A 13,894-nucleotide genomic window follows, 5' to 3' on the forward strand; every position below is an offset into this window, starting at 1 on the left:
ACCAATGTGTACCGTGACTGCTGGTTGCTCACCCTCCCCCTTAAGGATCTTGAAGACACGATCCGAAACATCACGGACCCTGGCACCCGAGAGGCAACATACCACCTCAAGCCGCACCTCCATCTCCTACCGACTAACCTCATCCCGCCCCCTTGACCTGTCCGTCCTCCCTGGACTGACCTACCCCCTCCCTAACTCCCCACCTACACTCACCTTTACTGGCCCCATCCCCGCCTCTTTGACCTGTTTGTTTCCTCTCCACCTATCCTCTCCTCTATCCATCTTCTATCCGCCTCCCACTCTCTGTCTATTTATTTCAGAGCCCCCTTCCCTTCCCTCTTTTCTGATGAAGGGTCTAGGCCCAAAACATCAGCCTCTCTGCTCCTATGATGCTGCTTGGCCTGCTGTGTTCATCCAGCCCTGCACCTTGTTGTCTCGGATTCACCAGCATCTGCAGTTCCTACTATCTCTACCATCCTTTGATCTCGTTCGCATCCACAGAACCACCTGTCTGTGCCTCTTACTGTTGAATCCCCCACTACAATTGCTCTCCTATTCTCCCCCCTTCCTTTCTTTGCCACATGGTCAGGCTCAGTGCCAGAGACGAGTTCAATTGGTAGCTGGAGAAATGCAAATTCAATTAATTAATAAATCAGAAATAAAATCCTCGTCTCATTAATAATGAAGTGGAACCATTGAATTCCTTAAATATATATGATAACAGAACCACAACAATCCAGGTGACCCTTACCTGTCCTCTGATCTGACTTAGCCACTTGGTAATATCAAACTGGCACATAAACAAACAACACCTAAACTACAAGGATGGCAATGGCATAAGAAAATGCCTCATCAACACCGTCTGAAGGGCAATTAGGGATGGTCAGCATCTGCCAATCCAGTCACTAATACTGATGTCCAGAAAATGAATACCTTTAAACATCAATCATTGGGGAGTAGAGGTTAAAAAGTGGCCAATTGTACAACATTTTATCCATTTTCAATTAGGTCAGAAAGATATCATTCCGTCCCCAAAGCTTGGCAAAGCTGAAGGATGATCAACCCTCTGTTTGTTACTGCTACAAATATTGATTTATTACCCTGCTTTAAAAGGTCATTTTAATTCAAAAATATAATTAATGCTGAATTGTCCCACATTTGCACACTGTTAAAAAATCTGGTGGGACACCTTTCAAATTCAAACAGCAGAGTTTGAAAATGGGTGAGATGAAACTAAAATTCTGAGTAATGTTTCTTTATCAGGCAATGATGGATTGATTCATGATAAAACATTAGTGTGTAAGGGCGGTCACGTTCAGTGCTACATGTTGATATATTACAGGCAAAAGGGACTCGTGAACTCTGAGTGTAATGCTGAATTTGGTAAATTATTGACAGAACAAGATAGTTGTCATGGCAATTTTTAACTTAAGTCTCCCCCTTCCCCTCTACGTAAACAGGGCAGTATCTAACATCATCATCTGGGGGTGGCTGTCTATAAAAGTCTGTTAAGATTCAGTGACCATTCGCTCTTCACCAAGTGGGCTAGTCACGGATTTCCCTCCACAACTGTGCTTCATTTAAACCCCCCCACCCCAGGAAAAAAAGAACTAGCGGCTGAGATTAACCACTATGTGCTACGGAAAGTGTGCCAAGTGCCTGGGCATCACACTCATTCCTCTGGCTCTTCTTGGTATTATCTTAAACACTCTGCTCTTTTTCCCGAATGGAGAAACGGGATACAATACTCCTGAGAAACTGGCCGGCACCGTGTGGTGTTTCAGTGGGATTCTAGGATCTGGATTACTGGTAACTTATCTTTTTTTTCAGTTCGACCTAGAAGGGGGAGGGAGTTGGGGATTATAGGGGAGTGGGATCGTTTCCTTCTGTAGACCAATTCATTGTTGTTCAAATAAAATTTCCTCTACGATATTTGTTTTAAAGAAAGCTGTTAAAATGAGGCTGCGGTATTCAGAGTGCAAACACTTAACGGCATTCAGCATTCACTTTGTCCTATGATATAGACAGAAAGCTTTCAAAAGACGAAGCTTTGAAATTCTAGGATAAGGTCATCGAAGTCACTTTGCAGTTTTGGAGGAAGTTTTGATCTATATTAGCGCAGAGTTTAACTGAGCTCACCAACAGAGACACTTCATCTCTGGTCTAAAATTCATATTGCAATAAAATCAGAAATTGCTGGAAAAGCTCAGCAGGTCTGGCAATATCTATGGAGAGAAATGAGAGTTAACATTTCGGGTCCAGTGACCTTTCTTCAGAACATTTCCAGTCCAGTTCTAAGGATCATTGGACTGAAATGTGACCTGATTTCTCCCACAGATGCCACCAGACCTGCTGAGCTTTTCCAGCAATTTCTGTTTTTTGTTTCTGATTTCCAGCATCCGCAATTCTTTCGGCTTTTATTCAGATTGCAATGTTAATCTGGTTCTTGCAAGACTTTTCTGATTGCGCCATTTCTGCACATTGATGATCCCCCCTACTGTAATCACATTAGTGAACCATTCCAACATCAATTGACGCTGATCTAACATTTGTCTTTTTAATGAGGACAGATGGTGTTCCCAATCCTCGTCTTCATGGGCATGGAGAATAACGACTGCTGTGGTTGCTGTGGAAACGAGAGCTGCGGGAAACGGTTTGCGGTAAGCAGGATTGAGGCATTCCCCCGGACCTTACTATCCCAGGGCCTTCTGCCCCTCTCCCAGATTCCTCCCAGTGTCTGTGGGTTGAGGTCGGGTGGGAAGAGAAGACAGGCAGTAAAGGGGAACTGGAGGGTGGCAGAATGTGAATTGAACATATTCCCAGCTATTCCAGGCAGATATTGTAATCAGGCTCGGTCTAATATTTGATTTGGTTTATTGCTGTACCTGAAAAGTGAAAAGTTTTGTTTTGCGTGCAGTACAGGCAGATCATAACAAAAAGTACATACAGGTCATAGAGTGCTTAGACAGAGCGAGGTATACAAGGTTACATTGCACAGGAGGTTCACAAAAGCAAGATCAACATGAGGTTTGTAGTTAGAGAGGTCCATTCAGAAGTCTAATAATAGCGGGTAAGAAGCTGTTCTTGAACCTGTTGGTCTGTGTGTTTGAGCTTTTGTATCATCTGCCTGATGGAAGAGGTCGGAAGAGAGTATTAGCAGGATGGGAGGGGTCTTTGATGATGTTGGCTGCCTTTCCACTGCAACGAGAAGTGTAGATGGAGTCTCTGGATGGGAGGTTGGCTTGTGTCATGGGCTGGGCTGAGTTCACAGCTTTCTATAGTTTCTTACAGTCTTGGGTGAAGCAGTTGCCATGATGCATCCAGATGGAATGCTTCCTACGGTGCAGCTGTAAAAGTTGGTGAGGGTCCTTATGGACATGCCAAATTTCCTTAGCCTCCTGGAGAAGAAGAGGCGTTGTTGTGCCTCCTTTCTTTTTCTTTATTCATTCATGGGATGAGGGCATCGCTGGCCATGCAGCATTTACTGCCCATCCCTAATTGCCCAGAGGGCAGATTTGAGTCAACTACATTGCTATGGGTCTGGAGTCACATGTAGGCCAGACCAGGTAAGGATGGCAGTTTCCTTCCCTAAAGGACATTAGTGAACGAGATGGGTTTTCCCAACAATCCAACAATGGATTCACGGTCATCATTAGATTCTTAATTATTTATAAATAAATAATTAATTAATATTTATTGACTTTAAATTCCACCATCTGCCATGGTGGGACTTGAACCCAGGGTCCTGGAGTAACAGTCCAGCAATAATACCACTAAGCCATCACCTCCCCCTTGATTGTTATATCTCGAGTTGACCAGAAGTTCTATCGATATATTCACTTCTTCATACATATTCATCACAGGGGCTTACATTTCAAGAACTATTCAAGTTCCTTGCGCTCATGGTGAGCCGAAATTGAAGTCTCCCAAATTCCATTTATTTACTTCTTCCAATTATTGCCTGATCCTGAATAAAAACGGGAATAGGCTATCCAGTCCCTGCTCCATCATTCAAGTAGGAGATGACTAATCTAGATAGTAACTTCCGGTTTCTACATGCAACTCCCACTAGGCAAAAAAAAATTAGCAATTTGTTTTGAGATTTTCAATTGGCCGAGCCTCAACAGCCATTAGTGGGACAAAGTATCAGATTTTCACACCCCATTGTGTGAAGAGGTGCTTCCTGACATTGTAGAATAGTGAATGAATAGCCTTTATTGTCAGGAGCACTCGAAAGAGTGCAGTGAAAAGTTTGTAACGTTGCCTCTGAGCACCATCTTATGTACAGGGGACCGAGGTACAGATACTCCAAGTGTTGTCACAGAATTGAAAAAAACATTAGCATGGGAATATAGAGTTTAAAGACCAGAATGAGAATAAAATCTGTCGAGAATGTACTTGTTACAGTCCTCATTGTCCTTTTCCAGCACGACACCATGCCCATTGGGCTTCAGAACAAGAGGCCACACTGCCTCCACACGCTGGCCTCGTTCCAGGCTTCCCTCTGCTCCCCGCTCCGGGACTCGGTCAGCTCCCCGCTCCAGGACACGCTCTGCTCCCCGCTCCGGGACTCACCCTGCTCCCCGCTCCGGGACTCGCTCTGCTCCCCGCTCCGGGACTCGCCCTGCTCCCTGCTCCGGGACTTGCTCTGCTCCCTGTTCCAGGACACGGTCTGCTCCCCAGTCCAGGACTCTCTCCACTCCCCGCTCCGGGACACGCTCTGCTCCCCACTCCGGGACTCTCTCCGCTCCGGGACACGCTCTGCTCCCTGCTCCAGGGCTCACTCCGCTCTCCGCTCCGGGACTCGCCCTGCTCCCCGCTCCAGGACTCTCTCCGCTCCTCGCTCCGGGACACGCTCTGCTCCCCGCTCCAGGACACGCTGTGCTCCCCACTCCAGGACTCGCTGTGCTCCCCGCTCCGGGACATGCCCTGTTCCCCGCTCCGGGACACACTCTGCTCTCCACTCAGGGACACGCTGTGCTCTCCGCTCTGGGTCACGCTGTGCTCCCCGCTCCGGGACTCGCCCTGCTCTCTGCTCCGGGACTCACCCTGCTCCCTGCTCCGGGACACGTTGTGCTCCCCGCTCCAGGACACGCTGTGCTCCCTGCTCCGGGACTCGGCCTGCTCCCCGCTCTGGGACATGCTCTGCTCTCCGCTCCGGGACACGCTGTACTCCCCACTCCGGGACACGTTGTGCTCCCCGCTCCAGGACACGCTGTGCTCCCCGCTCTGGGACTCGCCCTGCTCCCCACTCCGGGACTGTCCCTGCTCCCCGCTCCAGGACTCGCTCTGCTCCGTACTCCAGGACTCTCCCTGCTCCCCTCTCCGGGACTCTCCCTGCTCCCCTCTCTGGGACTCGCCCTGCTCCTTGCTCCAGGACTCTCCCTGCTCCCTGCTTCGGGACTCGGCCCGTGTGCTCTGCTCCCGCTCGTGTCCAGCTGTGATTTGTCTCCCTTCATCTCACCTCCATTCTCCATGTAGGTTGGGTATTTTAAGAGCTTGGGGGTTGTGGGGAAGAAAAACTGTACAGAGGAGAAAAATAAAGAGAAAGGAAAAGGAACTGGTGAGCAGTGGAGCTATGACTGGAGTGTCATAGTCTGCCACCATCTTAGAAACATATCGAACTGGAGAGGCCGTTCAGCCCATTGTGTCTGTATCACCAGACACAATGGGCCTAGTTTTGGTCTTAGGTCCTCTTGTATTCTTTGGTTCCTCTACCAAATGGATTAGCAGTTTTTCACTATTGACTTTATCAAATCCTTTAATCATCACCTTTTAGATCACTCATTAATTTTCTCTGTTCTTGTTTGCAAAGGGAACAGTTCAATTTTCTTGTGTTTAAACCCATTGATATTTTCACTACAGGAGGAAGACTTTTGGCTGTTTGCATATGCACTCACTCTGTTGTAGAGATCTGAAATTAACTACTGCCTTTCTCCTCTCTCTCTCTCCCCCGCTCTCTTTCTTTACTCATGGGCCTGTATCTTCCCCTGCTTCAACTACCAGCCTCTATTTTGCCGTAAATAATTCAAAGATCTCTGCCTCAACCATTTCCTGCAGCAAAATATTTGAGCAAAACTAACAGGTTTCTTTACAGGCTAAACTGTAATTCTATTTTACTGCTTTAAGTTCCAATCCTTCTAACTAGAATGACCCACTTTTAGATTTTACTTTAGCTCCAGGAGCGCATCTCAAACGTAGGATCATCCTATTAAGTTTCCATCCATTTGGCTAAAATAGCAGAAAATTGCAGTGGTGAGATTTAAATGGGGACAACGAGAGAGGGTACACAAAAGCCTGGTAAAGCATGAGTCCTGGAAGCCTCGCCAAGTCAAGCAGAGTCTTATTCAAATACCTTTGTGTTGGAATGTACCTGATTGAATGCTTGGTCAGCAAGAGGCAACACTGTGAACTTGCAAGAGCCCACAGCTGGACGTTCTTGGCAACAGGCGGGGGCTGCAAGATTTTGGGCTGGGGTTGTGGAGTGGCTCAGTGAGTGGAGTTCTTACCGAGAATGGCGTTAGGTGAAGACTTACTTGTGACATTCGAAAGAGCGGACACCCGCTCCTCCTGTTCCAGTAGCAGTGCTAAAAGGAGGTGATCTGACCGGAGGCAGGAAAAACATATTTGACCTCATCCTTACTAATCTGCCAGCTGCAGTTGCATCAGTCCATGACAGTATCGGTAAGAGTGACCATCGCACAGTCCTTGTGGAGACAAAGTCCCGCCTTCACATTGAGAACAACCTCCATCATGTTGTGTGGCGCTATCACCGTGCGAAATGGGACAGACTTTGCACAGATCTAGCAACTCAAGACTGGGCATCCATGAGGCGCTGTGGGCCATCAACAGCAGCAGAACTGTACTCCAGCACAATCTGTAACCTCATGGCCCGGCATATCCCCCACTCAACCATTACCGTCAAGCCAGGGGATCAACCCTGGTTCAATGGAGAGTGCAGGAGGGCATACCAGGAGCAGCACCAGGCATACCTGAAGAGGAGGTATCAACCTGGTGACGACACCAAACAGGACTAGTTGCATACCAAACAGCGAAAGCAGCAAGTGATAGTCAGAGATTCATGATCCTACAACCAACGGATCAGATCTAAGCTCTGCAGTCCTGCCACATCCAGTCATGAATGGTGCTGGACAATTAAACAACTCACTGGAGGAGAAGCCTCCACAAATATCCCCATCCTCAATGATGGAAGAGCCCAGCACATCAGTGCAAAAGATAAGGCTGAAGCATTCGCCATAATCTTCAGCCAGAAGTGCCAAGTGGATGATCCATCTCAGCCTCCTCCAGTGGTCCCCAGCATTACTGATACCAGTCTTCAGCCAATTCGATTTACTCCACATGATATCAAGAAATAGTTGGAGACACTGCAAGGCTACGGGCCCTGACAACATTCTGGCAATATTACTGAAGGCTTATGCTCCAGAACTTGCTGCTCCCCTAGCCAAGCTGTTCCAATACAGTTACAACACTGGTGTCTACCCGACAATGTAAAAAATTGCCCAAGTATGTCCCATACACAAAAAGCAGGACAAACCCAACCCGGCCAATTACCGTCCCATCAGTCTCCTCTCGATCATCAGTAAAGTGATGGAAGGTGTCAGTAACAGTGCTATCAAACAGCACCTGCTCAGAAATAACCTGCTCAGTGACGCCCAGTTTGGGTTCCACCAGGGCCACTCAGCTCCTGACCTCATTACAGCCTTGGTTCAAACATGGACAGAAGAGCTGAATTCCAGAGGTGAGGTGACAGTAACAGCCCTTGATATCTAGGCTGCATTCAACCGAGTGTGGCATCAAGGAGCCCTAGCAAAACTGGAATCAATGGGTATCGGGGGCAAACTGTCCAGTGGTTGGAGTCATACCTGACACGTAGGAGGATGGTCGTGGTTGTTGGAGGTCAGTCATCTCAGCTCCAGGACATCTCTGCAGGAGTTCCTGAGGGCAGTGTCCTAGGCCCAACCATCTTCAACTGCTTCATCAATGACCTTCCCTCCATCATAAGGTCAGAAGCGGGGTTGGTCACCAATGATTGCACAATTTTCAGCACCATTCATGACTCCTCAGATACTGAAGCAGTCCATGTGCACATGCAACAAGATCTGCACAATATCCAGGCTTGGGCTGACAAGTGGCAAGTGACATTTGCGCCACACAAATGCCAGGCTATGACCATCACCAATAAGAGATAATCTAACCACTGTCCCTTGACATTCAATGGTGTTACCATCACTGAATCCCCCACTATCAACATCCTGGGGGGTTACCATTGACCAGAAACTCAATTGGACTCACCACATAAGCAAAGTGTCTACAAGAGTAGGCCAGAAACTGGGAATACTGCAGCAAGTACCTCACCTCCTGACTTCTCAAAGCCCGTCCACCATCTACAAGGCACATGTCAGGAGTGTGATGGAATACTCCCCACTTGCCTGGATGAGTGCAGCCCCAACAACATTCAAGAAGCTTGACACCATCCAGGACAAAACAGCCCGCTTGATTGGCACCACATCCACAAACATCCACTCCCTCCACCACCGATGCTCAGTAGCAGCAGTGTGTACTAGCTACAAGATGCACTGCAGAAATTCACCAAAGATCCTTAGACAGCACCTTCGAAACCCATGACCACTTCCATCTAGAAGGATAAGGGCATCAGACATTTGGGAACACCACCACCTCCAAGTTCCCCTCCAAGCCACTCACCATCCTGATTTGGAGGGGAACTTGGAGGTGGTGGTGTTCACCGTTCCTTCCCTGTCGCTGGGTCAAAATCCTGGAATTTCCTCCTTAATAGCACTGTGGGTCAACCCACAGCAGGTGGACTGCAACAGTTCAAAAAGGCAGCTCACCCCCTCCTTCTCAAGGGCAACTTGGGATGGGCAAGAAATGCTGGCCAGCCAGTGACGCCCACATCCCACAAATGAATAGAAAAGAAAAGGCGCTCAGCGCTTCCTATCTCAGATCCACTGCCAGGTAACCATCGCCCAAGATCCCTCCTGACAAACCTTTACATTGAACTCATGGAGCAAAATGTTTCTCGTATCTGGACTGCTTTGGGATTGGGGTTTTCTCTACCTTGCCCCCTCCACCTGCCAGATCCTGTCTTGGTCGTTAAGTGGCAACTAAAATCAAGGCCTAAGAATCTGATACATATAGCTGGTGGACAGAGAAACTGAGCCATGTGTGAAAATAGCAATTTTGGTTTCATGACATTGACAAACAGGGTAATATTTCCCAGAGCTAATGTAGAGGGAAAGGTGATGACCTTGAGGTGTTATCACTGAACTGTCAATGCAGAGACCTGAGTTCAAATCCCACTATGGCAGATGGTGGAACTTGAATTAAATAAAAATTTGGAATTAAGAGTCTAATGATGACCATGAATCCATGGCCAATTGTCAGGAAAAACCCATCTCGTTGATCGATGTCCTTTAGGTAGGGAAACTACAATCCTTACCTGGTCTGGCTTACATACAAATCCAGACCCACAGCAATGTGGTTGATTTTTGTCAATTAGGGATGGGCAATAAAAGCTGGCATGGCCAGTGATGCCCTCATCCTACGAATGAATTTTAATAAAGAGCAACTGCAAAGCAAGTCTATGACTGTCAACAGCAACACAGTGTCCCAAATAAGTCCTTAAGTTAGTGCCAACATTTGTGCTATATTCTCTTGTTTCGAAATGTGTAAAATGAATAGTCAGCCTCATTTCAAAGATACTTCAAGGAATTAAATAGTTTGGCCTTTAATGAAGGAGAGGTGATTTTATAGTCATAATGTCACTGGGCTAGCAATCCAGAACCTCCAGGCCAAGGTTCAGAGTTCAAACATCGGCATGACAAATGGTGAAATGTGAATTCATTTAAAAATGGGCCAGAATAAAGAACTGTCCAAATGGCTACCACATAGCCATTGTCAATAGTCATTAAAACCACACAGTCATTGTCAGGGGGCATTAAAGGAGGCAATGGCCTAGTGGCATTATTGCTGGATTGTTAATCTAGTGATCCAGATAGCATTTTGCAGACCTGGGTTCGAATCCCACAACAGCAGATGGTAGACTTTGAATTCAATAAAAATATCTGGAATTAAGAATCTAATGATAACCGTGAATCCATTGCCTGCAAACAGATAGCTTTGCTTAACAAAAAATCTCAGATTTAAAACTAACATCTGAACCTTCATCCACTACCATTTGTGGAAGCAAGTTCCAAACATCTACCACCCTTTATGTATAGAAGTGCTTCCTAACAACTTTCCTGAATGGTCTGGCTCTAACTTTTAGACTATGGCCCTAGTTCTAGAATCCCCAGCCAGTGGAAATCGTCTATCTTTATCTACACTGTCTTTTCCTGTTAATATCTTGAAGACGTCGACGAGATCATCCCTTTAACTTCTAAATTCTAGGGAAAACAGGCCTTTTTTTAAAAATAATCTCTCCTCCTAACTTAATCCCTGAAGTTCGGGCATCATGGAGGCAATGGCCCAGTGGTATCATCACTGGATCCTTAATCCAGGTAATGCCCTGGTGACTAGGGCTCAAATCCTACCGAGGTAAAATTTGAATTCCATAAAAAAAAAATCTGGAATTAAGAATCCAATGATGACCATGGATCCATTACCAATTGTTGGGGAAAAACCCATCAGGATTACTAATGTCCTTTAGGGAAGGGAACTGCCATCCTTACCTGGTCTGGCCTACATGTGACTCCAAACCTACAGCAATGTGGTTGACTCTTAACTGCTCTCTGGATGGCCAATATATTTGGTATGTGAAGGAAATCTGAGTTACAGTGAAATGGGGGTTCAGAGAAAGATTACTTTATGATCTGCTACAACTTTGCTTTCCACAGTCATATCATAATATCATATTTTAATTAAGTTGTTGTTTTCTCTTGGCTTAGAATTTCTCCTCTGTAATCTTTGCTGGGATAGGTGTGGCAGGAGCGGCCTACTGTTTCATCGTTTCTGCAGTGGGCCTCAACGAAGGTCCAAAATGTACCACAACGAGGAACAGCAATTACACCTATATCTTTACTAACGGGTAAGAAAAATTACTCACTGGGGCTTTCTCAGAACTGCCTTTGTTGAACTAACTTGTTGTAATTGTAATTCTTCTACAGCCCCAGGAATGCCCGCCAGTGAGCCAATTTGCCCAATGATACATTTACATAAACAATTGTTTTGATCTTGGGATGGCTTCTGAACCTGTTTTATTGCACCTATCCAGTCATTAAGCTCATAAGCATGCATTTCTGGGAAGGTGATGGGCTAGTGGTATTTTCGCTAAACTATTAATCCAGAAAATCAGCTAATGTTCTAGGGGCCCAAGTTAGAATCCTCAGCAGATGGTAGAATTTGAATTCAATAACTAAAGAATTCTAGAATTAAGCGTCTACTGATAACTATGAAACCATTGTTGATTCTCAGGCAAATCCCCTTGGTTCACCAGTGTCCTTCAGGGAAGGAGATCCACCATCCTTACCTAGTCTGGCCTATATTTGACTCCAGAGCCATAGTAACGTGGTTGATTCTTAACTGCTCATCCAGTTGTGTCAATTGCTATGACGTCTCAGTAAAGAAATGAAACCTGACAGCCCAACTGGAAAAGACAACGGCAGAAACATAGAAACGTAGAAGATAGGAGCAGGAGGAGGCCATTCGGCCCTTCAAGCCTGCTCCGCCATTTTTCATGATCATGGCTGATCATCCAACTCAATAGCCTAATCCTGCTTTCTCCCCATAACCTTTGGTCCCATTCACTCCAAGTGCTGTATCTAGTCGCCCCTTGAATACGTTCAATGTTTTAGCATCAACTGCTTCCTGTAGTAATGAATTCCACAGGCTCACCATTCTTTGGGTGAAGAAATGTCTCCTCATCCCTGTCCTAAATGGTCTACCCCGAATCCTCATACTGTCACCCTTGATCCTGGACACACACACCATCGGGACACAACAGCATCATCAACTGTATACCACTGTATACATTGAAATTCCTCATGCAGAATACATTTTGCACTCTTGCCACCCTCAGTACTTCCTCCAAGTGTTGTTCAACATGGAAGAGTACTGATTCATCAGGCGAGGAGAGGATATGTTAGTCAGCAGGAAGTTTCTTTGCCCATGTTTAACCGGAAACCATGAGACTTCATGGAGTCTGAAGTTAACATTCAGGGCTCGCAGGGTAACTCCCTCCTGACTGTATACTACTATACAAGGTCCTCCTTACTAACATCTGGGGGCTAGTGCCAAAATTGACATGGTTGTCTCAGGGAATCATGAATTACAGACAATATCTCAAGCCCTAGCATCACCAGCAGGACAGATCCAACAGAGGTGGCAGCACAGTGGTATACAAACTTGGAAATACATCTACGTTCCTTCACTGTCACTGGGTCAAGATTCTGGAATTCCCTCCCTGATGGCATTCTGGGTCTACCTACAGCACGTGGACTGCAGCGGTTCAAGAAAGGAGCTCACCACCACCTTCTCAAGGGCAACTGGGGCCTGCAGTCTGTTAGTGATGCCCATGTCCCACAAATTAATAAAAAAAATTAAACTGGTTCAGTGAAAATAGCACCACCTTATACACACAGATGCTGACTGTGTTCATGCCCAAATTATGAAATAATAACATTTTGTGAGAAAGTCGTTGAGAATGCACACTGTGCCAATCTTAAGGTTGATTTTTTTTTGTGCAGCTGGGCTGACTCTGGAGGCATTTCAAAATGGTGGATGTGAGCCAGATGCAAAGTTGAGCTCCTGATTCCAACAGATTCCATTTTTGCCAGTAAAACAACAGACTGTGAATGACACTACAGGAAAACCAAACTCAGCAGCAGCATTTGAAATTTGTGTTGAGTTCAAACAGATAACTTTTCCTGGAAATTCTAAGGCTTAAACCCACACTGTGAAAATCACAAATTTGTGGAGAAGGTGTCGATGCTCAGAAAGAAGTGTCACAATCTGAAGTTAGTTAAAACCTCAGTCCTTTCAAAATTACTGCATCTCTCAGTTAGAGTAAAATGAAGACACCTGTTGATGAAGTGCATTAATTAACAGGCCATCCGGTATAGCTTAGAAGAAAATAGCCATCCGTTCTTGCAGATGAAATACATTATCAGTGATGACATTTCTCAAAAGCTGTTATCACAGCTAGAATGCTTGGCTGGGTTTCAAAAGCTCCAAAAACCACTTATCCAACAGGCACTGAGTTCACATTTTGACTATGAGTTTTAGGCAGCTATTGAAAGGCTTTTTTGCATGGTTAGTGAAGAGAAATATAGTTGGTTTTACAATGCATTAACCACTTGAGGGATTTAAAGGATTTGAGTTGGTTTCACAAATGAGTTTTTAATCAATTTAAAGTGTGCATAATTTTTAAATTGTTCGAAGTTGATGTTTTATATTGCCACATGGTTCCTGATGCCTGCACATGGTGGATACTAGGTGAGACACCATGGAAGAGCTGGGGGCGTCAGGTGTGGGCGGTGGGAGGTGGTGAAGGAGCAGGGAGCTGGGAGCTGGAATGTAGAATATGGTGAGAAGTGAAGTCTCAGTTTACCTCAGCACTTACCTGCCTCCATGGCCACTTCCAAACTATGTTCAGAGGAAACATGCCCAACTTGGTCCTGCCCACACCTCCCTCAAGTGAAAACTGTGTGTGTGTGTGTGTGTGTGTGTGTGTGTGTGTGTATATACGTCTGTGTGTGTGTGTGTGTAGTGTCTGTATACATCTGTGTGTGTGTGCGTATACGTCTGTGTGCGTGTGTGTGTGTGTGTGTGTGTAGTGTGTGTATACATCTGTGTGTGTGTGTATATATGTATATGTGTGTTTTTATCTGTGTATATGTACATCTGTGTGTGTGTATGT

At 45.8% G+C, this 13,894-nt stretch overlaps 1 protein-coding gene across 1 annotated transcript in view; it reads left to right on the forward strand.

The window, feature by feature from the left end:
- Positions 1–1,474: 1,474 nt before the first annotated feature.
- Positions 1,475–13,894, forward strand: part of tm4sf4 (transmembrane 4 L six family member 4) — a 16,128-nt gene continuing 3,708 nt past the window's right edge. Inside the window, exons 1-3 of the mRNA XM_048604500.1 lie at positions 1,475–1,809; positions 2,571–2,660; positions 10,926–11,065. Of these exons, the coding sequence (XP_048460457.1) occupies positions 1,633–1,809; positions 2,571–2,660; positions 10,926–11,065 (407 nt within the window). The 5' untranslated portion in view covers positions 1,475–1,632. The remainder of the gene's footprint in view (positions 1,810–2,570; positions 2,661–10,925; positions 11,066–13,894) is intronic.

This window comes from Rhincodon typus, chromosome 13 (genome assembly GCF_021869965.1).
Source record: "Rhincodon typus isolate 14 chromosome 13, sRhiTyp1.1, whole genome shotgun sequence".
In the NCBI taxonomy this organism is placed as follows: domain Eukaryota; kingdom Metazoa; phylum Chordata; class Chondrichthyes; order Orectolobiformes; family Rhincodontidae; genus Rhincodon; species Rhincodon typus.